Here is a 25,753-nt window from a genome sequence, read left to right as displayed (position 1 = left end):
TGGTTGACTGTGCCACTATTCATGGTTAGTATTTAGGCCCGAGGGCCGGTTTCGTTGGGTGGTTCAATCAACTTGGTTGCTACGTTAGGTAGGTATGGATGAACCTGAAGTAGGCGTCGCCTCTGCACTGCACGTCACAATTGTGATTTCGCGGGAACTGAAGGTCCCAGCTCGGTTATTGCCCAGGGAGTGAGTGCATGGGGCCAAATTGAACTGATTGAAGTGGACGGGAGTTGAGTGGAGGAGAGCCGGCGGAGGACAACGGAGAGCGAGAGAGAGAGAGGAAAGTCTAACTGTTAAGCTTGCCAGACTTGAACTACTATGCACTCACTACCTCAGCCACCCCCGTGGGTATGTGGTTAGGGTAGTATACCTAGAGGTCTAGGTAGGTAGGTACTGTAAGTAGTGCCGGTATTCAGTTCACTCAATGCCTGAGGGCTGGCTAAGGTAGGTACCTACCTAGGTAAGGTATGTGAGACAGGCCGCGGCGGCTGGGCCGAGTTCTGGGTAGTTGGGGGCAGTTGGTAACACTGGGCAGTTCAAGTTTGGAGCTGGACACCAAAGCCAAGGAGGTGGCTTGCCCTTTGTTCCATTCAAGTTCAGGTGCCTTCCGGCCATGTCCACAGTGCTGAGTGCGTCCAACGGAACCATGACGCTCCGGGAGCAGTGTTCACTGATGGCCGGGGTTCGGAATGGGTCGTCGGTCGACTGCGTACCACACAGGCCCGGGTACCGGCTGACTTGATTGATGACTGGCGCCTGCTACCTACCTATCTAGATAGATATACGGGAGTACCTACCTACCTCAGGTACCTTGGGTACGTACTAGGCGGAAAGAATGATGGGGTGGCGAGTTGTTGGATAGACGGGTTCAAGTTTGGTACTCCGAGTCGCAGTGCCATTCATATACCTACTAGGTAGTGAGTTCAAGGTTCTGGTAAGCTGACCGTTTCGATCCATGGGTGGAGGCTTATCCTTGTAGCAGGCTACTAGTACCAAACCAAACCTCAGAGTACCGAAAAAGCTAACGTATACATCTGCGAAAAAGGCCCAGAAGACACGGCTGCGTTGCTGGCGCGAGCTTAAGTTGTTGTAACACGGTCGGATCATCAATCTCTACCTGATGTACTTCTGGGTGAGGGGAGTTAGCGAGGCAAAGGGGCCAGCCAAACTCGGTTCAAAGTTCGTGGAGTAGCGGCGCACCTCGAACCAATAGTGAAGTAAGATAAAATGGAGAAACGTCGTGAGTGGGTACCTTGGCTGCTGACTCATCCTCAGCCTTGTCTGGTTCAAGGGGTTTGTGGTCCGTCACATGATCTCCGCTGCTGGTCCATGTTGGAGCGGAGATAGAGTATAGAAATGCTGTGGACAATGGGGCAGGGGGAACATCATCTGGTCTCCGAGCGGTTGTAACAGACCATGTTGACGGTTCGGACAGGTTATGGTAGGCAATGGATACTCTTCCCAGATGTGTGACAGGAGGTTCTGTTGGTCGTTGTTGAAGACTGGAGATTCGGTCAGCTTTGGGTTGATCATAGTGTTGCTCGTACTGCGCAATAACAGCTTCCCGGGGGAGGCGTGTCATATCAATGTGGTAAGATGGAAAGTCTTCCGTGTATCTCGGTGTTGGACACTGCAGGGAGCACAATCCTGCCTGCGCCCTGAGATTGGAGGAGATGGTCTCCTTGTTGGCCGTCGGCGTAGGTAGTAGGGACTTCATGTTGTGTGTTGGTACGCACGTATGGCCAATTGGTCTGTAGCACAAGTATCATTCTGTTGGCTTTCTTGTAGCCCCACTGTCTTCTGCTCAACTAGAATCGAGGAGGTCAGCTTGCTGGAACGATGGCTCGAAGGGCACCTTGTGTTTGCGTGGCAGATTGGCCAAATTCTCTTGATGATTAACTCATTCTGTTTTGTCTGTCAGCTTCAATGCTAGTTTAAACTTTTCCTGTCCTCAACTGACATATCCACAACCAGGTGTGTCTTTCTCAGGATGTGTGTTCCATTCATGAGCTCTTTGATGATCGGCCATCTTCGATACACTCCAGCTCAGTCCAGCGGATGTGTCAAGTCCTTGAAGCGTATGTGTTTCAATTCTCTCTATGTGTGTATAGGAGGACATTTGGCCCATGTACCATGGACCTTGTTCAGTTCCAGCCTTTTCCCCGTGCCGAGGACGAGCCACGTCTCATAGAGAATAAACACTGCAAGACTGTCATCTCAAACATTTTTCGTCGGCTCTGGTGCCAGGATTCAAGGTCTGAACTAGCTGTTCAACCACTTGATCATGTTTTTTGCACAGATTCGACAGCGTGTGGCGACCTCTGCGTCCTTAGAGGTGGCTCAGAGGTTGACTTCACGATGAAAACCAGGCGGAACGGAGCATCGACGGAAGTCTTCTGGTTTGTTTCGTTTCAATCTGTCTCTCTTCACGTTGAATGCGTTTCAGAGGCAGAAAGAGTATATTTTGGATTGTCAAAGACTGGAAGATACTCTCTGATGAGATTCTCTTGCTGCTCACGGAGAATCCAGGATACACTGAAGGCCAGTGTTACGAGCAGCAGTGAGGACCACTCTCACAAGCAGTGCTGTCTAAGGATCAGGAAAGAGACAAAAAGCATCCTCAGAGAATGGAAGGAAGACAGAAAACTGCAAAGGCTCCAGAGGCACAGCTTGGCCATCAAGAGCAAGCCCCCCAAACCCACCCCGGAGCTGAAATACTGGCTCCGACACATCCTCTAGGCAGCTACGGGTGAGATATCTAAGTTTTCTAGGCTCTCCGCCCCGGCTACCGACTTCACATCAGTGGGGTTTCTTCCCCAGCATGATCGGAGACAACTACTAATGAGGGTAGGATATCTACATTGTCTTTTGGTTCTGCCATTTAGCTTTACAACGTTCAGAGGATCTCCCAGTAAGCGCAAACTCTGGCGGAAAGCAACGTGATATCAAATCTTCCTCCTACACGCCGGAACCGCACAACGTGTGTCCTCTGAATACGCGTCCAGTCGGTACTTGTGTACTTGCTAGAACCTTCTACGCAAGAATTGAACGAGATTGACATTCAAATTAGTATGTGGAAGCAAAAGATCTCTCTTCTTTAGCCAGTCTGTCAACTCAAGTCAGCCACTCTGTAACCACGGCATGCTTGACATGTTCTCTTCTGCGGTTGAACCAATCCAATCGTACAGACCAAGGGGATGTATGCATACTGCAACTGACACGACACACCCTTAAGCCACCGTCACTGCCATGAACCATGCATCATGAGACAACAAAAAACAACAGACAGGCGCCACTGGCACAGCGGCACATGTTTTTGTATGCATTTGCAGGGCTCTGGGGTCTTGTCCCAATGCAACCGACGCTGACCATTGACCCGCCGCGGTCATCTGTTCCGCATTGGGCAAGAAGTGAAGCTCAGCTTCCAGTGGCAGAGTGGCGTCGTCGGCAGTTACAACCCTTTCTGAGAGCTTTTTGCGAACCATACGTAGCAGGTAGGGTTCAAGGATCTTTTTCTCTTTCTCTCTTTAGAGCCGTATCATCCCAGCTGAACACCATTCGAACGCGGCGACGGCGTGTGAACGTAGATACCTAGGTACTACCTTGGTATATCATCCAAACCACCAACGACGACCAGTGACCACAAGCGTCTCGGAGATTGAGCAACGTAGTTAGTTGAGCTCGAAGTAATGTAATTCAAATCAAGAACCACGCTCAAAGCCTTGGTAGAGCGGACCGGAGCACAGTCAGCACACACCAAGCCCCAGCCTCGCGTCAATTTGCGGTTCACCCACACGATCCGCAAGGCTAAACCATAAGATAAGCTTGGAACGAACATTAGTTATTTCGTGGCGGAGTCTGCGGCTATCTTAGCTCTGATATCAGCCTTTCCTCCGATCCTGCTCTGCTCAGGCTGAGACTGTGTTGACGAGGCCAGGCCAGACCAAGTCGGACGCGACGAGGCCGGACTAGACTTTAAACCGTTCGAACCCTCACGTCTCAACCATATCGTTTCATCTGGTTCTCAGCCCCTGTATGAGCGGAAACAGCTGAGGAGGCAATTCAGGCACACTGCAATTGTCAATCTTCGGACCACTCGGAGACTGTCGAGGTTACCTACCTAGTACCTACAACTAGTAAAGTCAGTGGATCGAGGATTTGGTCCCACGCCCGTCTCGAGCTGGATCTGATACACCGCCATCCACCGACCTTGTCCTGGTTCACAGGCTCTAGAGGGTGGGACGTTCGCACAGCTCAAGTTACCTTGCCCCATGTCTTTACCGTACCTGGTAGGTCGTAATCGATCGTCCCTATCCCGGGCCTTGACCTTATCCTCCCGCTTTGCTTTGCCACTGCTGATCGTTGAGAACACTTCACCCCTCACAGTAATGACAAACACTGGTCTCCTACCAGCGATTCGGGTCCTTCTGGCCATCATACTGCATCCACATTCGTCCACCCAACGCTGTTCTATCTGTTCTTCTCTCGGTTCCAATGTCCTTTTGCAGTCTCTATTGTGGTAAACACGTCACGGAAGCGGACTTCCTTTTTGACCCAAGCTAAACTTGAACCCAATTCGATCTGTCAAAAGAAAAAACTCTGAACCCTTACAGTATGTCCCTTGCCTCGTTGCCTCATTCCCAATCGTTGACTTTGTCCCATGCTTCTTCGTGCGGAGTTTGCGCTGGATCCATGCATGTCAAGCTCAGCTACCTACAGGTACTAGCTATGATGTGGCGGGCAAGATGATCAACCCCGAGTCGTTGAACCTCATCATCCATGCAGTTCAGTGAGTCAACCTGAGGACTGCTGGATGTCTATATAAGCCCTTGCTCTCCTCTACGTGAACATTTCTGTCTTGCTCTTCATTCAACACGTTTGTTGAGGCCGTCGATTCAACATCCGGCTCTGAGCATCGAGCACTCCAACTACTAGCTACGTTTCATAGGCGGGATCCGAGGCAGCTTACGAGTCTTCTCCTTTCCAATATGCCCTCAGTGGCTCGTTTAGCCTGCTTTACAGGTCATGTCTCAGAAATGGACTCAAAATCACTGCGTTCAAGTCGCAGGTATGGATGCAGTGGGGTGTGGACGAGTTACAATCAGCAATGTTGAATGTGGAGGAGTGTTGAAACAAAAACAAAATCATCATACGTGATATGGATCGCTTGTATCCCGCCCGTTTTCCATCTTTTCCAACCGTCTGACGCCCCCATCCCCTCATGCCGGCGGTACAATACATGCAGAAAAACAATAACCGATATCCCAAACGTTTCAGAAACTTCCTCTATCCTCCTTCTTTTGCTGCAACCATGTTGAAGGTGCACTTCTTGCTCATACCGACAAACTCGGATGCTTGGAAAGCGACATTCAGTGGCACGGTCTATGATCCCCATCATCTCGAGCACTGAAATCACCATCATACCGTCCGATAGTGGCTTTGCACGCCCTTCAAAGGTTCCGTACGCTGCCCGGCCAAGAAGCGTTTGTCCCATCTGGATTCATGGGAAACATATTCGAGGGAAAAGAAGGCTGTTGTTGTTGTTGTTGAACATGTTGTTGAACTTGTTCTTGGACTTGTTGGACTTGTTGGACTTGTTGTTCAATTTGGTCTTGATATGACCAGAAATTGAAAGTCATGTGGGCTTCGGGTGCCACGGAAGGAGCTTGCATCGAGTATGAAGTTGTTGGCATGGTAGTAGGAGCTTGCATCGAGTATGAACTTGATGGCATGGTGGTAGGAGCTTGCACCGAGTATGAAGTTGGCGGCATGGTAGTAGACCAGTTCTGGACTTGTGGAAGTGGCAGACTCATCGGCATCGGGAGGCTCGTGGGGCATGGAAGGCTCGTTGGACAAGGGTAGTCGGGTACTGAGATGGAATTGATTTGCCCGAATTGCGCCCTGTTCAAGTGGTCTCTAATCCCCAAGGGGCCTGATCCTTGGTATCTGAGTCGGTGCGCGATGATTTCGCTATTTGGGGCAAAGCCAGGATGTGCGTAATGGCCGCCCCGGGCGTGAGCCATTATGGCGTCCTCTGATACGACAAGACCGTTGGGAAGAAGGAGTCCGGAAAATTGGTGATCAGTCGTCCAGTCCATACCCTGCGACCTGCGTCTTCTGCGTAACTGTCAGCTCTCGAGGGCAGACGACGGGGGGCAGGCAAAAATCTTACGATGGCTCTTTTCGGATCCTCAGCTTGACCCCGGCGTCAGCTAGCGCTTTCGACAACGCTGTGGATTCCCGAAGAGGGGAGGGAACTCTGGACGCGCGAACTAAGATCATGTCAATATCTTCCGTCACTGGCTTTGCGGCACTACTTACTTTCAAAGGGTTCGGAAATCGACGAAGCGAGCTTGGCTGAGAACATGCTCTCACCACTACTCTCTTGTCAGCAGTGTCAAGGTAGAATTAGCCAAGATATCTCTGAGACTTACCGCTGACGCATCTCAAAGAGAGTAATTCTGAGTTTGAAAACACCGGCGAACTTGATGTGGAGGTCTCCATAGACGAAGACACCATGGTCTGTGGAGCTGTCAGCGCGGCTCTAGAGCCTAGTAGGATATAGCTCTTACCTCTGCTGTCCTGCATCTTGACCCTGTGGAGCGACGACGTCAAAGTTCCGAAAAGAGTGTCAGGTGTCACTGGTTCGCCGTTGACTGCTTCGATGGTGACAAGGCAAAACCAGTAGGGGCTAGTGAGGTAGGCCTTGGAGGTATCGTTGTTGTTGACCTTGAACTCTACAACAAGAGGAGGGTCGAGGGGCCATTTGACAGCGCTTCTAGCTGTATCCGTGTCAGCGTGCGAACGTGAAAGTTTCTGTTGACCTTGCATACCATTACGCTTGTGGGGTGAGGACGGTACATGGCCATCCCGAGGTTGTTGGATGACATTCAACTCATAAGCACTACTGTGATGTGTAAATCCGGTCAGTTCTGTAGATCGTAGATGGGGCAAGTAGTATGGCATCTCAGTAATAGACGGCACAAGCACCGACCTATCGAGAGTGAGATTACTCTGGACCACAGCATTGAGCATGTCGTCGTAGTCCTGCATGGCGACCCGTGGTGATTTTGAAGCCTCGTAAAGAACCATTTCCTTGAATCAGACTGTTTGATGTCAAAAGCAGTCGATGTGTAGACTGAGTAGATTGCTTGTTGTGCGCACAATTTGACCCTTGCAGAGAGAGGCACAAAGAATGGTACGTAGTATGAAATGAGCCAAAGGATATAGATGTAGCTTGAAGAACCCGTGGTATTTTATGGGAAAGCCGAACAAAAGGACAAGTGAGCTTCTGGGACGGAGAGGAGGACCTATAAGGTGAAAACTACTGCTGGCGGCGCGCTGCCTGAGTAGTCCCGGGTGGCGGGCGAGGAGGGTGCAGAGGCCGTAGTGCGAGTACGGATGCTGAATGTCCGACGAATGAGGTGTTTGTTGAGGATGGAGAGCGCTCTCGTCTTGGATTTCGAACAATCAAATGCTTCTACCAGGCGCTCATGAGCCCGAGGGTACGGTTCGCGATATCGCGCCTCAGCCATCCAAGACAGGAGTTCCTCTGAAAAAGAGAGCCTAGAAGGAATAACCGCCCGCTAAAGAGTCTGTAGTGCGTTGCAAGTCTTTTTTCTGCCGCTTCAGCAAGAAAAAAGTAGTCGTCTTCTGACTCCTCAAAGGCTCAAGTAGTATAATCGATGGCTGATCCGTCGAGCATTGCCAACAAGTCGTCGTGTGAGCAGGAAGAGGAACACTCTCATTTGGCCAGAGAAATGTATGTGGAGTCTTGACTTTGTCAAATGCTCCTTTTAGCATCGCGAAAAGCAGATCCTCGACGACCCTGAGCTGGATATGCTTTGGGCCGTGATCAGAGAGTGCAGATCAATCAAAAGATCACCAGCTGAGCTCGAAACTCCATATGGTGTCTCCTCACGTTGGATACGCGGCTCTCGCTATGAAAATATCGAAAATTAATATGAGTCAACTGATATGTTGTCGCTGGTAGCTGTTTGTAAAGCGATGGAGGCACCAGTAGGGCGATGGTTGTCACTGAGAAAAGTCCCTCCTCTATGCGCAGTCCACCACGTGGTTTCCGCATCAACCAGGCAGTTGGACGTAGCGGTTGAGCGAGGGCGGCCAACTGGAAATGGGCAGTTGTGGCCCGGTGCAGTCGACACTCGACAGCGGTGGAAGGAGCCTTGCTCGAACCCGAGGACAGTTGGCCGTAGATTTGTACCTCAGTCAACCGTCTAAAGCACGCTCGTCTTTGTGATAGAGAAGAGGAACGTCGAGGTCGTGCTGATTGCCGGCAACTCATAACTCTTCAGCAGCCGTCTTTTCCACAAGGGCTGTTGCTTGATCACCCCAGGATTATTCGTCGTCCACGCCAATTTATAAATATGAAATGCTTTGCTGTTGGCGTCCCCTGCCCCTCTATCCTGCGCTGAAGGCCACGGCCGCAGTGTCGAGCAAGCTTCACTCGTCCTCTGACCCAACCCGGACGTCCCAACGAGTATCTTGACGCAAACTAGATCCTTGTTTGTCATAGGCCGGGCAAGCTCACTGAGGCATCGTCTATTCAGCCAGCCGAGTCCGTCATGGCTGGTCATACAAGCAGCAGATGTATTGGACGAGACGCTTCGTCAGAGCCAGCTGTACTGAGATGCCTTCTACGGGTCTGGGAAAGATGCAGGATTTAGATTTTCACCACAAACATCCAGCCCAAGACAGTAGGATAAGATCCCCTCCGACGGCAAGAGATATGATAGACCAGGCGCCACCTGATTTGCGGATGGCCGGCCGACGAGCAACAGCTCGTCGTCTGCGCAATGCCGTTTGTCATGGCGTCTTCACAATGCCAGACACTCGACATGGGCAGGTGTCTAATGCCGATCTTTGGTGGTTGCAGAATCTACCACAAGCCACAACCTCGTGTTGGCGACATTCGTCCACATTTCTTCCCAACCACGGCCCACAGTTGAAAGGAAACACATCGTGCAACGGCCGTGCCCGAACCGGCCGCAGCCGTTGCACAGAGACCGGTCGAATAAGAATCCCACCGGCCGTTCACGCCCAGCTGGGAATACTCATGGGACTTTGGACACCCGGTGGAGAGCGACAAATATCGGAAGAGGTTAGCCAGGGACTGTGAGGTTGCACCGCAGTAGGTGTCTGCCAGAACGGGGTACCCTCAGATACCTCAGGGCAATCATAGTCCTGATCCAGTCGTACAGGCTTCGTGATACCCTTGCTGATACCTTGGTATGAGGGATTGGCTGGCAGGCAGTTAAGGTTGCATGGTCAGAGCCTAGGGTGTCTGATGAACTCGAGGTCTGTGACAATCACTCGTGCTAAGATCCAGCGGGCGGCAATTGGGGGTCTCCAAGGCCACCATGGGGATGTCGGCACCCTGTTGACATACAATGAAGCTGTCATTATCGCAGTCTCTACCTTCAAAATATCACACTGCTTCATGGGCATCTCTGGCATAGAGGTTTGTTGACATTCGGCAAGAAATCACAGGGCATTTCAGACCTCCCTGTTTAGGGACATCGCCCAGTCTGGGGTATCCCTGAACCAAGCCACGGAACTGTAGCGGAGGTTGTGGCTGGTAAAAAACCAGCCGGAGCTAGCAGCTTGTTTGCTTTGACTGGTCATATGCCGCTGGCGCCTTTCTCAGATGCAAGCCAGCCGCCAGGCTGAAGTCGGGAGGCTATTGTCACTGCCAGCATCTGTTGGCGTCTTGCCGACATACTTTGGCGTATGCCAGCAGCTAAAGTGTTCGAAAGAGCTGACATGGGCCGGCGACAAAGATGTCCAGCCCTTCTAAGCCTGGCGCGTCAAATGCCCACGTGTTCAAGACGTAAGACCGTCTAAAGTGGTCATCAAGGTCAAGGAATTTCTGGCGGATTGAATGGACCCGGCGACACTGACTAGAACGCATACTTTGAACGACAGCCCCATGTTCCGCGCGAGCAATCGTAACGGAATCGCATCGTGGCATGCACTGGAACACTTGCCGATTACTGTAGATGAGCCAGCTGCCCAACTGGCAGTGAAGACTGGGTTGTTCCCATCGACAAGGCGCAAGAGCCAGGGAGCAAGGATTTTCGTGTTTCGGCGGCCACAACAGAATCGGAGCTGTCGCTGTCAGCCTAAACATCCTTGTCAGGAACAAAGGCCCAACACGCGATCTTCCCCACTGCATCTTCTTCTTAGGCCTCCGAGTTTGCATTGAACACCCATCGATGCCGAGCATGACCACTGGGGCCCACGTTGTCGTGGTTTGGCAGGCCGGAGAAGTTGTGGAGCTCTACAGGGCAACGCAGTATCCGAGTCTGTCGTTACAGGGTGCGTTGATATGCAGTCAGTGATGCTCGCAATATCGATCCGCGTATGCATTCCACCCTGCCATGGCTCGCCTGAGGCTGCAGCAATTGGTCATGTTGTCAACATCGACTGCAGTATTATCCCTTTACGCGACGGTCGGTAAGCTTGCCTTCCACCTGAATTGAGCAAACTCCGTGCATTAAATCCGTCTGCCCTCCAAGGCAACGAACCAAAACGACAGGTCATCAATCACAGGTTGGTTGCACGCATCTAGAGTAGCGCTTCTTCTTAGGCTATCCCGCGGCCATCGCACGTTGCGAAGCCTGTTTTGATGACACGCAGAGAGAATGGTGGACATCTTCGTGCTCTGCCGATTGTGGCTTGTCAACCTGGTCGGTCCAGGCCCGAGTCTCTGGTACAAGACACAACCACCGGCCGCTCCAGACCACGAAGGCCATCCCAATCCTCCGGTTTGCCATGCATGCGGCTCCCTGTCACCTGAAGCGGTTGTGCAACCATCGGTGCCCAATAACACGAGACTTGCCGGATCCTTGTGCCTCCCTGTCAATGCAAACCCTTCCTTAAGCGGTGCATGCTTTTGAAGAAGCTCATCCAGATCGGACAACAGATAGAGATCTATCGAGAACCCCTGGCCTGCGATCTGCTCACCATCCGCGCCGAGGGCAGATTGGGGCTAACTCCTGATCAAGGAAAAAAAAATTCGGTACGGTGAACGCGCATGGCTGTCAGGGGTGGTTCCACGTGTGCTCCTGTCCACCGTCAAGATGCACCGTTCTTCAGCCTGATACAGCCCTCGGCACCATTTCCCTGCTCGCATCCAATCTTAAAGATATGGATGTTAGGCTGGTGAACACGATACACAGTCTTGTCGTCCGTCCTGCATGGATACACCAACACTACCATACTACGCGTTAGGATCTCGACCAATGGCGATTCTTTCTGGATACCCTCTCCGAGTGGAGGGCAATCTCATCCACGGCATAAGATATGGGAGAATTGGCAGCTCATAATGGACCGAAAGAGGAGCTTGCCACGTGCATGCGAGGCGTTTTCTCTTCCATATAGTTAGCTGCTGTCCTTGGACCGGGCTGATGTGCAGAATTCTTCCAACCTGGCCGTCTATGGAGAGGCTGTTGAAACTTGGATATCTTACTGCATCTCGCCAGGAAAGGTCAATGGTGTAGATGGCAGATGTCTATCTTGTCATCGACGAGCCTAGAACCCACCCCGTACAGGTGTCACGACATTCTCCAGGAGATCTGGACTCATCGAATCTTGCCGAGGGAATTGGCACAAGCCATCCTCCTCAATGGGACTCCGTCGAGCTGCAGACCATGGCCTCACTTTGGTAGTGCTGTTGTTCCGCTCGGTTGGCAAGTCCGGCCACTAGAGATAGCGATCCTGCATGTCCCTTTGGGAGCATGGGTTTCCGAACCGATCTCTCTTCTTTCGAACGGTCAAGACACCATGGCTTCCGGCAATTTTGACTGCTCGTATACAATCTGTAGATCGGGCAATCCTCGATCGAAAAAGAAGCGGTGCGGCAACCCGGAGAGTCATCATGCTGGCAGCAGATCAAAGGCGTGCCAGCCTGGTCGTCTGCCGGCTCGATTCGTTGATGTGGATAAGGCAAACAGTACCTTGCCGGAAAAAGTGTGCAAGGCCATCATGATCTCATGTTCCTTTCCCACAGCGATTACGTTCGAAAAGTCGGGTTTGACACAGATCTTGCTGAGAAACAGCGGACGCAGTACGCTCTTCAACGGATGTTGCCATCAAAGGTCAACCTTTGACGCTGTCAGCTAGTTCTCACATAATGATGCACGTTGTAGACGCAAGCTAGGTGAGAGCCTGTCACTACTGAAGATGAATCGATCGTGACCATTTCCTCATCGTAACGAAGGTACCTAAGGGAGGTACTACTAATTACACCATGAGGCGAAGCAAGTATGTGCGCACGTGACATGGTGACCGAACGAGAGGGAAAAAAAGGACGCCTGCCTTAATGCGGCACTGCATAATTTTCCCAAAACACATCAAGGCGAAGTGCAACAATGCAGCATGAGGTTCGAAAAGACTTTTTGTTCAAAGACTTTCGCAAAAAGGCAAAAAAGAAATTGACAACTGTGGGACTTGAACCCACGCGGGATTACTCCCATCAGGAAACGTCTATCCGATCGGATGATCAGATACTTGAGTGCTAAGACTTAAGTGCCTTAACCTGACGCCATAACCAGCTCGGCCAAGTTGCCATGGAACTCACCTTCAGATGTCCTGAAGACTTGTTGACGAAAATTTGGAGACTTTAAAATATAATCCACATCAACTTTGCAATGGGGCTGGTGGCTGACGTGTGTGGATACCACTACACCTTGATTGCACTAGCGCCAATAAGCTTGACAAACCAAATTCACACTGGTGAGCTTCAAGTTCAAGTTGGCCATCTCAGGAGCAGCCGACTGCAGTGCCGATACCGTAGGTACCTGCAACAGCGAAGCAGGGAAAAGCAGAAAAGGTGCATATGTTGTACGCACCTACACCATGTCTTATGCCTGAATGATACAACCATGGTGTCCATCCTGTCCCCTAAGGCAATCCGGGATCATCCTCCCGTTGCACTCACTACTCTGTTTCTTGGCTGGAAACTGTGCATTGTTGTGATCGCTCTAGCTAGCCCAGGCATTGGCTATGACTCGTCTACATCACTGCTCTCTAGCAAGGGTTCTCCTCATCAAATTTTGTTGGAAACCCCGACCTCTTTGACGAGTCCGTGGTTCAAATTCGTCAGATGGGACGCGATATATTTCACGCACATATCACAGCAAGGACATGTATACGAGCAGGAATGGGCTTTCGGGATGGGCATCTCGACGGTGTTGTCATGGATTGCAGCATGTAGGGAATCATCCCAAGGTAGACCGGACAATTGACTGAGCAGAACAGTGATTGCGAACGCCTTCCACTTTGGCGACAGCCAGGCGGCCACACTCACAGCTGGCCTCGTTTTGTCTAATTTGACACACTGGCTGTCGGTCATCCAGCTGTTTGCCCTTGCAACAGCCCTCAATAACGGAGAACGGCATTCGAAGTCCACGATCCCGTTTTGTGCTGCAGCATTTCACATCTTCTCACCGGCAGGGATCTTTCTCTCGGCCCCTTACACCGAAAGTTTGTTTGCGTTTCTCTCCATGTCCGGATTCCTGGGCTATGTCAAGGCCGTACAGTATTTCGAGCGTGGACGGGGGCTTTCCGGGTGTGGCAGCATGATTTTGTCAGGGGCCACCTTTGGCGCCGCCACTTTCGTGAGGAGTAATGGCATACTGGCGGGAACGCCATTCCTCCTCGAGGCGATCCTGACTCTCCTCGCAATCGGCCGACGCGGTCTATCGTTTTCGAGAATCAGCCGTCTTCTGACTGCCGTTCTTGCCGGGCTCCTGGTAGCGATGGGAATGGTGATCCCACAATTTGTCGCATTCCGCGAGTACTGCAGCGGACGAAGTCCTGGAGACAGTCGACCCTGGTGTAATCTGGTGATTCCATCGATCTTTACCTGGGTCCAGTCTCACTATTGGTATGTCACAAGGTGTCTTGTTTGTCAAAATACTGATTGCAGCTCCAGGAATGTCGGTCCCTTCCGGTATTGGACACTTTCTAATCTTCCACTGTTTCTCCTGGCAGCACCCACCCTGTGGCTGCTCACATATTCGGCAGTGGAAGCCGTCCGAAACCCAGGAGATCTTCCGTGGTGCAGGCCATCCATGTCACCCGGCACAGCCTCCAGGTGCCGGAAGAGAGTCGTTATGAGCCTAGCACTGCCTCAACTGGCACTTGCGGTCCTTGCGTTGACAAGCTATCATGTGCAGATTATCACGAGATTATCTTCCGGGTATCCCTTGTGGTATATTTGGTTAGCAGCCAAGACTCATGATGCGCCGAAGCGCACGGCGCCCATCTTACGGTGGATGGTCATATATGCTATGGTTCAGGCCGGCTTGTATGCGTCGTTCTTACCCCCAGCTTAGGATGGAATCAATCACATCTCTTTGATCTTCGTGTGTCAATGATGCATTACGAGGACGATCCGCCTAGAAAAATTGCTCTTTGCCACACATAAGCTGCCGGTCGAATCGTAGTACGGAGGGATCATTAGCCTAGGGAGAGTTTTCTCCTCCAGCGGCGTGCAGCTGAACAGCCCAGGTCCCCGTGGGTAGTGGTCACCACCTATTGAGCGACCTCGAGTAGGGTTGAAGTGAGGTTGGTTCGGCAGTCAAAGTGACCGGACCCGACGCAATCAGTTGAAAATGAAGAAGACTAGTACTTAACTTTAGGATGTTTTCTTCGTTGTTGGAAGAGAGAATCCTCAGCAAAGTAGAGCACGCATCAGGAAGTATGTAGAAGAATGTTGAGACGGACCGAAGCATTGACCGAGCGGTGGAATTATATTCTCCCCGCAGTACCGCACATGTATATATTTATGGTATATTTATATTCAGCTGCGCTCTTCGCAGGTTCTACTAGTATATTCCGACAGATGCTTTTGACATCGTGAAGTCAGTCACAGAGTTTGAACGAGTTAAGATACCACGGTGAACTTCTAGAGGAACTCGAGCGCCTGATTAAAGTCTGCCAGCATTCGATAATCAGGGTACCTGGTATATCAGCCCAAAGCGGCGGTGCATCCAATGAGGTCTATCGGATATCTCAGACCTTGCCAGTGAGCGCCTACAAGGCGGGCGTCAGCCTGCGAAAAGGCAGCGACAATGGCTCGACGATATTCAATCTTGAAGATGGACCTGAACTGGAAGAGATGTCGATGGGTATAACCCTTCGAGCTACCTTTCGGTATCGTCGCCGAACACGATGGTGTTCAAAAGTTACAGAAATACGGTTCCAACAACATGAGCCACCAACCCTCTCATCACCACCAGCACCACTCTACTATCATGGTGTTGCAGAATCCTTCAACCAATACCGCAATCGAAGGAAATCCCAGCACCCCAACAGAAATTACAATGATGCAAGAACAGAGACTTGATTCTATCCTAGAGCAGTTCGGCTTGTCTATGACTGGAGGAAGGGCGGCCAAAGAGAAACGCTTGAGACAGTATATTGGTCTTCCACCAGTTGCTGGTTCATGGATCTCTAAGTGGAGGTGGAAGTGGAAGCGAAGTCAAGAATAACCTGGCCGACAAGCTGTATCATTCGAGCCGTGTAATGAGGGTGAGCCCAGAGCAGTTCTTATTACAACGTACACTGGCAGTTGTACATTGCTTTAGCTGCCAAGCTTCTCTGAGGACTGCGAGACTCCGAGTCGGGTTTCCGTGTCGCGTGTAATAGAGAAGCAAACAATAAGCAAACAGAACAGGTGCACAACACCTACTATCCCTTAACATTGATCATCCCAGTCCCGAACGCCTCCTCAATATCGCTGCAGTCCATCCCAACCTCCTCGCGTCGTTATAATCCCTCGGGCTCGTCGAGCGCAGGCATAAACGTGACGTAGCAAGGCTGCACTGCAGCTTGCTAAGCGCCTCAACATTGATTACACCCACGTCGACTGCCTGGCCACTTTGGCTGTCTGCCTCTGTACAACGAACGGCACGAGCATAAAACATTCAGGACTGCCTTTTGTTCTCGATCGCTCTGGAGGCATGCACCTGTTTGGCTGTCCCGCCTTCATTCACCAACCTCGATGAGTCCACGACTGTCACTGCCGTACAATGGAAGACCATAGAGAGCACAGCGGGGAGACTGGCCAAAATGGGCGGGAGACATCAAGAGCGACGTCTCCGACGGGGACTGTGGCCATGGAACAGTTGAAGATAACGGACATCGAACACCAGTCTAAGCGCAACCGTCCGCGGACGTTTCCATACTTCAGCACCCTGCCTTACCCGGTGGAAGATGAAGCACGAAGACAAAAAGACCTCTTGGAGATCCTCAAACACCTTTACATAGCCATACAGGCAAGTGATTTTACACCGGGGGCGGTACACTGGACCAGAGAACTCCGCAGCTGGCTGTCCCTCAAGTTCGATCCAACCAAGGAACAACGGGTGAAGTTGGTCAAACTGTACTATGAACTGGCACTGGCGCCTGGCATTGACCCAGGGGTGAGCGAACGCTTTGCTAGCATGTTCATGCTCCTGACAAAGTAGGTCCTACAAAGTCCCCGGAACGACCTCTGTCAAGGTTACTGACAAACAAATAGGCGAAAGCACTACCTACGCCCTCTCCAAGACCTGACGCTCGACTGGCGACCACTGTATAGGGAACTCAAAGTCTTCGTGTTACCGAGCGAGTCGGGGCTCATGCAGACAACCAGTTTGAGGAGGAACATCAAGACATTGACCAAGATCGCATCCTTTGCGCAGCTGTACTTCGACCCTGAGGATATTCCTGCTATGCTGGAGGAGTTCCTGCCCCATTTCACCATGTCGTCTGCAGAGGGAGCCTTCGTCGTAGTAGGACTACTCAACATACTTCTGCCGACAAGCCCGCCTCCCCCCAACCGCTCCGACTTGGCTCCTCAGCAATTCCTCCCGACTCTATTCCACCTGTGGTCGCTGGTCAATCGATCTCGGACGGTGGATGTGGCGTGTCTTGATTTATTTTCCCGACTCGCTCGCGATTCCCTGTCCAGTCCACACGTAAAGTTCACCGAGTTTGGTATTTTTACTTCGGAACAGTCGACCTTGATCACCACCGCCATTTTGCGCCTGTTGGAGATTCCAGTCGGCCAGTCAACTTCACCCTACAGTACGCTGGTAGACCTATCGGCCGGCATGGGCATCTTGCTTGAGAGGGACTCGCGAAAGCATCCTGTGTCACATCACGTGGCTCGTTGGTTTGTCATGTCCCTCTCGCCGGCCTGTCTGACACAGTCAACCTCCGTGCTGTCCCTCTTGGAGACGTTGATCCAGGCAGTGGAGACGTTCTTCCACCCTTCCAATTCGGGCTCGTGGACACGGACTTTGGCGCAGCTCGTATTCTACCTCGCGGATTTCTTTGTTATGCGCTGGAACCGAGAACGGAATGGCGAGATGGATGTGCCAGAGGAGCGTAAACTCAATGAGCCTCTCCGCAAGCGGTTCGTGTTGTGTCTCCGAGAAGTCATTTTTATGGGCATCTATGCAAAGAGCGGCACCGCAATGAGCTATTCACTATCCACGCTCCAGGCTCTCGCCTTTCTCGAGCCGGACTTGATCCTGCCGGGGGCGCTGCAGCGTATCTATCCGTCCATGCAGGGACTGGTTGAAGTGCATCGTACTATCTCGTCCTTGCGATCTCTGCAGATCCTCGCGAGGACCATGATCAGAACCAAAGGCTACCGTTGTCACGTCACTGCTCTGCTGGGTCTGGCACTTCCGGGCATTGACGCCAACGATTTGGAGAAGACCCTGTATACCTTGTCATTTTTCGCCAACGTCTGTTACAACATTCCTTTCGAAGACCTCTCCAAAGGTCGGGAAGACATACAAGGTAACATGCTGGCAATGGATTGGATCACCGGGGAGATGGAGCGCATGGAGCAGGAAGGCGCCAGTGTAGAACTGAACTATGCCTCGTTGAATGACAAGGACGAAGAGATGATTCTCGCTTCATCCACGGCGGGTCTCAGCGAGTTTGTCTCCTCGTTTTTGGGCAGGGTCTTTACGCTCCTGGAAAATCTACCGGATGCGGCCAGGGTCCGGAGTGGCTCGCCCGAAGAGAACATCGTCAACACCCTACCCGCAGCCTTCATGCCATTGCTGGCTTCGCTGTCGCCTGGGCTGTACGACCTGGCCTTGAACAAGGTCGTCGACTTCGTCGCGAACCACGTGATACATCAGTCTCGGGATGCCATGGCGTTCATCTGCAACTGTCTCTGCAAAGTCAATCCCGAGAAAGCCTTAGCCAGGTTTATTCCCGTTCTGATCGGGTCCATTCGCACGGAAATCGACGAGAATGGTGCTGGCTCCACTCGCAATGCAGCCTCGGATGTCCTCCCACGAGACAGAGGCTTGGTCTGGAACATCAGCATGCTGAGCATGTGTGTGGTGCACGTTGGCTCCGCCGTCCTCAAATACAAGCAGGAGCTGTTTGATATAGCCGTGTACATGCAACAAAAATGCAAAGGCATGCCCACCGTGCACGTCTCGAATTACGTACATCATCTGCTCCTCAACCTGACCGTCACCTACACCACCGACTATGCGCTTTATGAACCAGACAGAGTCGCCAACGGCGTAACTGCGGATTTGTGGGGTCTTTCAGAGCCACCGTCGGCGATCAAGCCCAAATGGCACGTTCCTTGCCCAGAGGAAATCGACTTTGCTGTGGAACTTTTCCAGAACCAAGCAGAAAGCGCGCTAAAGCATCTCACGGGTCTCATCAGAGGTACGTCAAGCATCAAGCGGGATGGAAGCGGTAAAGAATGGTCTGATGAGGTTTCGAGAAACCTCGTGTTGCTGCGCCTCTTGCTCGCCGGAGTATCGGTGCTTTTCGACGCCAAAGGTGTCAATGAGGGACTCGCCACAACCGCAACCGGCCTTGACGCCAACGCTTCTATGTCCCAGGCAAATGGGCATGTGCCGGAAGATGGAGATGATTCTGCTGAAGCAGATGCTTCTCTCGATGGTACCGACGAGACCTCGATCCGACCATCTTTCCAGTACCCTGCGGGCGAAGTCCTACAACCCGGAGATGAGAAATACAAATTGGTCCACCGGCTCCGTCAAGATATAGGCCGCGTTCTGCATGAGGTGCACGAATTCCTGACACGTGAGGGTGAAGATGATGTGTCCTCGTTCGCGCCGTTATACACTGCGTACCGATCCTGGTTTGTCGACGTGGGGATTGAACGGTCAGCGCATGTGCTTGACAGGGTTACGCGCCTCCTGCATGCGGACGAGCAGCCTTACAAAGTGAGTGGGGTGAGGAAAGACTACCCTCGCTCCATCCTCGTGAGGCGGGCCAATGTCTATCATACCCAACGGCTGCGCCATAACGCGGCACCTCGGCCACGCTCCGAGCTCGATGAGCGACTTCTTTTGGATCTCACGGAGTCGTCGGTGTCATTGTACACTGAAGTCCGTCGCAACGCTCAGAGTGCTGGGGAGTCAGCTCTGAAGGTTGTCTTTGGTGCTCGTCTCTTTGTGATCCCTCCGCTCCTGGCTTCGTTCCAAAAGGCTGTGGAGAAGCACGATTTCCCCCGGATCAAAGGCAGTCTGTTCGCGCTTTTGTTCGGCAGTCTAGCGAAGACAGTGGGTAGACATTGGAAATACACCCCGACGGTGATCAGAACCTTCATCGAAGCCAGCACGGCTGATAAACCATCAATCCAAAAACTCTGTAATGGTGGTCTGTTTCAAATCATGGACTACGGGCGGCCTGGTGATCGCATGGCAATCATAGACAAAACGGTCGTCGATCCTTTCGCGCCGGACGAGGACGTGAATGGCACGGTGGCGAAGAAGAAGGCCTTCGTGTTGAGCAAACGCGCCAATATCGAACGGAAGAAGATAGAGTTGGCGGAAGAGCTTATCGAAGTGGCACGAGTCTCACATTGGAAGAAAGCTACGCGCGTCGCTAGCCTCGTGATGTCCTTGGGGATGCGGTTCGACCATATTTGTTCAGACAACATGATCGATCTGATTACCCGTGGAACTGTGGATCCCCACCCAGGGCTGCGAGGCTTGTACTCGCAAGGCTTGGTGGCTTTGTTCACTATGACCGATGTCCGAGCTGTCTGCAACCATGACTACGCAAACTACATTCAGGCACGGCAGGAATTCCCGGCAAAGGTGAAAGTGCCTGTTCGTGCAGAGGAGGAGGGCTGGACGGAGAATTACCTGAACTCGTTTGCGCAGCCAGAAACTGAAGTGTACATTGACCATGATTACCCGGGATGGCTGGTGTGGTCAAAGTTTATGCCTGGCTACAAGGCGAACGTGCAGAACGATATCCTGTACGATGAGCTCGAATGGAAAAAACGGACAGTCATTGGCAAGCTCCTCGATCGAGATTGGTTCGTCAAGTTCTTCAAATACCTCAAGCAAGAGCCTCGAGATCAATCTGCCGACAAGTTCCGCATGGCCAGTGCCGCAATGCTGACATATGCGTTTGAGCTCATCATCCGTGACAGTCTGGCTGTTGCAACTTTTGAAGAGATCAAGGAAGAAACCCTGGCCGTGTTCGAGGATGGCAGTGACAAACACCAACACCGTGCGACCGCGGAGATCCTCGCGGGCTTGGTGACGTCGGTCATGGACAACTCGATTGACCGGAGGACAATGGTATGGGAGTTCGCCTTCCCTATTATTCAACGAGTCTTCTCTGATGGCCTCACACCAGAGAACTCGGGGTACTGGACCACCTTCCTTCACATGATCCTGCAGGCTAGGGACCCGCGTCGAGCATGGCCACTCGTGGAATGGCTCTCGAATTTCCGCTTGGACATGGGCTCCAATGCTGCTTTCAAGGAAAGCTCAAAAATCCATCTCCTCCACCAGGTGATCATGGATGCAGGATGGCACTTCCGGTTGGAAAAGCCGATCACCGAGGACTTCATTCGTCACATCGATCACCCGTACAAAGGAGTGCGCGAGGCGATGGCGCACACGCTCGCCACCATCACTCGCACCCGGTATCATGAATCATTCAAGAACGTCGAAGAGCTCATGGCGGTGCAGAAGGCTGCTGGCCCTATTGGCATGCAACCTTATCTACCCACAAAAGAGTTCGATGAAATGATGCATGACATCTTCGACCGGATCGAAAAGTGGCGGCACGAACGTACACCGGGTCAGCAAACTCCCTCAGCCTATACCTCCGGATCCAAGACCGTGCTGTTGTGGCTCGATTCAATGCTTTCGTCGTATGAGTGCACGCAGCTTCTCACCTATTTCCCTGACCTCTTTACGGAACAGTTCTTACACATGATGGATGTCAAGGAGGATCCTGAGCTGCAGTCGTTGGCATATCATGTGTTCCGGCATCTGCCAAACATCCCTCACCGCATTGGAGAGGATCGGCGACTGATCGAGTCGCTGATCCGGATAGGTAGGACATCTTCCTCGTGGCATCAGCGGCTTCGAGTGATGATCAACATCCAGATCATATTCTTCCGCCGTTTGTTCCTTTTGGCCGAAGACAGCAAACAGAAGCTGTTCGACTGCGTTGCGGAGATGCTGGAGGATTCACAGCACGAGGTTCGTGCCGGTGCGGCTACAACCCTGTCGGGAATGATTCGTTGCTCGCCGGTGGCCCTTCGAGAGAAGATGATCGTCAAACTGCGCGATCGTTTCACACAAATGCTCATCGATAATCCATTGCCCAAGAAGCCCAAGCGTCATCTGGGCGGCGTGGCAGCGGAGCTGTCTTCTGCGCGGACTTCGGGGACTAATACACCCACGCCTGAGGCACAACGGCTGGTCATAACCCGCCATGCAGCCGTTCTCGGCCTAGGAGCTCTTATCCAAGCGTTCCCCTACTCGAGCCCGCCGCCGCCGTGGATGCCCGATGTCCTCGTGACATTGAGTACTAAAGCCGCGAATGACCCAGCGACCGTGGGGAACAGCGTCAAGAGCATCATCAGTGATTTCAAAAAGACAAGACAAGACACTTGGCATATTGATGTAAAGGTATGATTGGAGCCACCGAGTATGATACTGTGGGCGTCGATAAGCTAACCATTGACAGGCCTTCAAACCAGAGCAAATCGAGGATCTTTCTGGGGTGTTATGGAAGAGCTATTTCGCCTAGAAGCAGGGTTGTACGGAGCAAGAGAACGACAGGATAAAGATGATTTGTTCAAGCGACTGAGCATAGCATTGGCGTTTCGCGCTCGGTGCTTGGTGTCTTTGCCTGTGCTTGCCCGTATCTGAAGCGGCACGGCAGACTTGACACGTGTATTATCAAGCTTCAAGAAATGTTAGGAACTTGAAGTAAGGAAGAGTCTTCACTCTGTAAAGAGGGTGCTCGCCTCTGCTCAAAGATTGGTCCAGGGACAGTGGAGTGGATGGCGCTTCAGTTGACTCGCTCTGGAAGTTCCATCTGAGAGCACAATGGACCCGAGGGCGTAAATAGACCCGTCCTGTGTACTGTGTAAGACTGACATAGTCTCCCATCCAGCTGGTTGACAAGGAAAATGAATTATGGCGACAGTTCTGCAATACCATCAAGTCCGGATCCTGGTCAGAATCCATCTTTACGTCGCTAGGGGCTCAAAGGACAGTGCGTCCACTCTGACCTCAATGCTTCACCGTACTTCTGCTTCAATACTCCACCGTGGTTGGCTTGCCAAGCTGGACCGTAGCTCAGGCTGTACCGTGTAATCATCGAAGCCGCCTCCTTCAGGTGCAAGAGCAGCAGGCCTCAGTCTCTGCCAACATCCATCCTTCCACTGTAAAGAGAGCTGCTGAAGCTACGTGCTCTCGTCTATACCTCTGTTCCTATTGTCTGGCCTGGGCGGCCCCGTGGTTTCCTCATACAACCGCCCAGCATGGCCCATAAGGACACCCTTTTCCGGTCTGCGGACATGTCCCTGACACAGCTCTACATTTCCAACGAGATCGGACGCGAAGTGGTGTCCGCCCTCGGTGAACTTGGTGTCGTGCAGTTCCGGGACCTAAATGCAGATACCAACGCCTTCCAACGTACTTTCACCAAGGAGATTCGACGGTTGGACAACGTCGAGCGGCAACTGCGCTACTTCAAGTCCCAAATGGAGAAGTCGAACATCGAGATGCGTAGTCACTGGGACTTCGCCGAAGACATGCTCGCAGCTCCGCAGGCCAGTGAGATTGATGAACTTGCCGACCGCGCAGAGACCCTGGAACACCGCATCAGCAGCCTGAATGAGAGTTATGAGACACTCAAGAAGAGAGAGGTCGAACTGACTGAATGGCGATGGGTTCTTAAGGAGGCCGGTGGCTTTTTCGACCGTGCACATGGCCAGACCGATGACATCCGAGCCAGTGTCGACGAAGACGACGCGCCTCTCCTCCGCAACACCGAGGCTGAGGAGGGTAGAGCCAACGGCAGTGTTGGCCAGCAGCAGAGCTTTGCGGTAATGAACATCGGCTTTGTGGCCGGTGTTATTCCCCGCGAGCGGTTGGCGGCCTTCGAACGTATTCTGTGGAGGACTCTGCGTGGCAACCTTTACATGAACCAGTCCGAGATTCCAGAGCCGATTGTCAACCCGGAGACGAACGAAGAAGTCCGGAAGAATGTTTTCGTCATCTTCGCTCACGGCAAGGAGATCATTGCCAAGATTCGAAAGATCTCGGAGTCTCTTGGTGCCGACCTCTACAATGTGGACGAAAACAGCGACGTTCGGCGGGATCAGATCCACGAAGTCAACACTCGGTTGAGCGATCTTGCCAGTGTCCTTCGAAACACCAAGACAACCTTGGACGCTGAACTGAACGCCATAGCTCGGTCGCTTGCCGCATGGCTCATCGTGATCAAGAAAGAGAAGGCCGTTTACAATGCATTGAACATGTGCTCCTACGATCAAGCGAGAAAGACACTGATTGCGGAAGCCTGGTGCCCCACGAATTCCTTGCCCCAGATTCGAGCGACACTTCAGGATGTCAATGATCGTGCTGGGCTGTCGGTTCCTACCATTGTCAACCAAATCAAGACCAACAAGACACCACCAACCTACAACAAGACCAACAAGTTCACCGAGGGCTTCCAGACCATCATCGATGCCTACGGTACCGCAAAATACCAGGAAGTCAACCCGGGTCTCTACACCATCGTGACATTCCCTTTCCTGTTCGCGGTCATGTTCGGTGACTTCGGGCACGGATCGTTGATGACCATGGCAGCAGCTGCTATGATTTACTGGGAGAAGCCGCTGCAAAGATCCAAACAAGATGAGCTGTTTGCCATGGCATTCTATGGTCGTTACATCATGTTGATGATGGGTATATTCTCCATGTATACCGGCTTGATCTACAACGACGTTTTTTCGAAAGGCTTCACACCGTTTCCTTCTGCTTGGGAATTTCCGGAAGAAGGACGCCCGGAGGTAACGGCTCACCTCAAGGGGGGCTATCGGTACCCCTTTGGCATAGATTGGGCGTGGCATGGGTCCGAGAACGACTTGCTCTTCAGCAACAGTCTGAAAATGAAATTGTCTATCCTCATGGGTTGGGCGCACATGACGTACGCCTTGTGTTTCTCGTACATCAACGCGAGGCATTTCAAGACCCCCATTGACATCTGGGGCAACTTCGTTCCGGGCATGGTCTTCTTTCAGAGCATCTTTGGGTATCTCAGTTTCTGCATCGTCTACAAATGGTCCATCGATTGGCAGGCCATAGGTAGGAACCCACCTTCTTTGCTCAACATGTTAATCCAGATGTTCCTTTCACCGGGCAATGTCGAAGAAGGCGAACAGCTCTACAGCGGTCAGGCGGGGGTACAAGTCGTTCTGGTTCTGATCGCCGTCATCAACGTTCCTATCTTGCTGCTGCTGAAGCCTCTGTATTTACGCTGGCAGCACCAAAAGACCGCGGCGCAGGGCTATCGTGGCATTGGCGACACCAGCCGAGTTGCACATGCCACAGATCTTGATGACGACGAGAATAACAACTCTCGGCGGATGAATGGACGACCAAGTGAGGAAGAGGAAGAAGAGGGTGCCATGATCACCGAAAACATCGGAGCTGATGAGGAGCATGAAGAGTTTGAATTTTCAGAGGTCATGATCCATCAGACAATTCGTAAGTTATGCCTTGCTGTTCTGGTCTCGCGCGTGAATGATCTTCTAACTTGGCTTTCTTTTCTAGACACCATCGAGTTCTGCCTCAACTGCGTCTCTCATACCGCCTCTTATCTCCGTCTTTGGGCGCTCTCGTTGGCTCATCAGCAACTTTCGGTTGTGTTGTGGAACATGACTCTGGGCAACGCCTTTGGCATGACGGGCGGCTTGCAGGTCGTCATGATTATTGTTACATTCGCCTTCTGGTTCGTCTTGACCATTGCGGTACTGTGTGTGATGGAGGGCACGTCTGCCATGTTGCACAGTCTGCGTCTGCATTGGGTCGAGGCCATGAGTAAACATTTCGTCGGGGAGGGTGTTCCATTTGAGCCGTTCAGCTTCAAGCTGCTACTCGAGGAAGATCCTGTAGACTGATTGACAGGAAGCTGGTGCTCCATTATAGAATAGTCAACTATGTTAGCTCATACATGAACAATCTACCAGTGTATTTCTAGGGAAAGCCGTCTGCTATTCTAGTATAACGCTATAGTGATTACAGACAATTTCGATGATGGACACTTCAAACACTGTCACACTGGCGGTGATTGCTGGCGCCAGCCTGAAGCGGTTACCACAAGTTGTGACTTTACAATGTTGTATGACTTAATTGCTTACATAAGGTGAGGCCGCCACATCTCGCTTCACCTGCCCTCCGAA

The 25,753-nt window shown here is 52.0% G+C and overlaps 6 protein-coding genes and 1 non-coding gene across 7 annotated transcripts; 4 read left to right on the top strand and 3 right to left on the bottom strand.

Moving 5' to 3' along the window:
- Nucleotides 1-5,453: 5,453 nt before the first annotated feature.
- On the bottom strand, nucleotides 5,454-6,026 carry HMPREF1120_06092 (uncharacterized protein; the record flags this gene model as incomplete). Its single annotated transcript, XM_009160287.1, has 1 exon — nucleotides 5,454-6,026. One exon carries the CDS (start codon nucleotides 6,024-6,026, stop codon nucleotides 5,454-5,456), a length of 573 nt encoding a protein of 190 aa, XP_009158535.1.
- Nucleotides 6,027-6,433: 407 nt separating this feature from the next.
- HMPREF1120_06091 (uncharacterized protein) lies at nucleotides 6,434-7,056 on the bottom strand (the record flags this gene model as incomplete). Its single annotated transcript, XM_009160286.1, has 3 exons — nucleotides 6,434-6,525; nucleotides 6,576-6,785; nucleotides 6,837-7,056. The coding sequence occupies 3 exons, from the start codon at nucleotides 7,054-7,056 to the stop codon at nucleotides 6,434-6,436; spliced, it is 522 nt and encodes a 173-aa protein (XP_009158534.1).
- Nucleotides 7,057-10,413: 3,357 nt separating this feature from the next.
- HMPREF1120_06090 (uncharacterized protein) lies at nucleotides 10,414-12,198 on the top strand. The gene has a single exon (XM_009160285.1). The coding sequence runs from the start codon at nucleotides 11,533-11,535 to the stop codon at nucleotides 12,145-12,147; it is 615 nt and encodes a 204-aa protein (XP_009158533.1). The 5' UTR covers nucleotides 10,414-11,532; the 3' UTR covers nucleotides 12,148-12,198.
- A 261-nt stretch (nucleotides 12,199-12,459) lies between these two features.
- On the bottom strand, nucleotides 12,460-12,593 carry HMPREF1120_09307. The gene has a single exon. It is a non-coding gene; the product is annotated as a tRNA-Leu (tRNA).
- A 192-nt stretch (nucleotides 12,594-12,785) lies between these two features.
- On the top strand, nucleotides 12,786-14,800 carry HMPREF1120_06089 (phosphatidylinositol glycan, class V). The gene is made up of 3 exons (XM_009160284.1): nucleotides 12,786-13,236; nucleotides 13,285-13,912; nucleotides 13,961-14,800. Exons 1-3 carry the CDS (start codon nucleotides 12,909-12,911, stop codon nucleotides 14,361-14,363), a joined length of 1,359 nt encoding a protein of 452 aa, XP_009158532.1. The 5' UTR covers nucleotides 12,786-12,908; the 3' UTR covers nucleotides 14,364-14,800.
- A 35-nt stretch (nucleotides 14,801-14,835) lies between these two features.
- On the top strand, nucleotides 14,836-22,566 carry HMPREF1120_06088 (proteasome activator subunit 4). Its single transcript, XM_009160283.1, has 3 exons — nucleotides 14,836-16,495; nucleotides 16,553-21,965; nucleotides 22,024-22,566. Exons 1-3 carry the CDS (start codon nucleotides 16,062-16,064, stop codon nucleotides 22,084-22,086), a joined length of 5,910 nt encoding a protein of 1,969 aa, XP_009158531.1. The 5' UTR covers nucleotides 14,836-16,061; the 3' UTR covers nucleotides 22,087-22,566.
- Nucleotides 22,567-22,570: 4 nt separating this feature from the next.
- HMPREF1120_06087 (V-type proton ATPase subunit A) lies at nucleotides 22,571-25,624 on the top strand. The gene is made up of 2 exons (XM_009160282.1): nucleotides 22,571-25,058; nucleotides 25,125-25,624. The coding sequence occupies exons 1-2, from the start codon at nucleotides 22,826-22,828 to the stop codon at nucleotides 25,469-25,471; spliced, it is 2,580 nt and encodes an 859-aa protein (XP_009158530.1). The 5' UTR covers nucleotides 22,571-22,825; the 3' UTR covers nucleotides 25,472-25,624.
- The last annotated feature ends 129 nt before the right edge of the window (nucleotides 25,625-25,753 follow it).

This window comes from Exophiala dermatitidis (genome assembly GCF_000230625.1).
Source record: "Exophiala dermatitidis NIH/UT8656 unplaced genomic scaffold supercont1.5, whole genome shotgun sequence".
Classification (NCBI taxonomy): Eukaryota; Fungi; Ascomycota; class Eurotiomycetes; order Chaetothyriales; family Herpotrichiellaceae; genus Exophiala; species Exophiala dermatitidis.
This window is presented reverse-complemented; position numbering and strand designations above follow the sequence as displayed.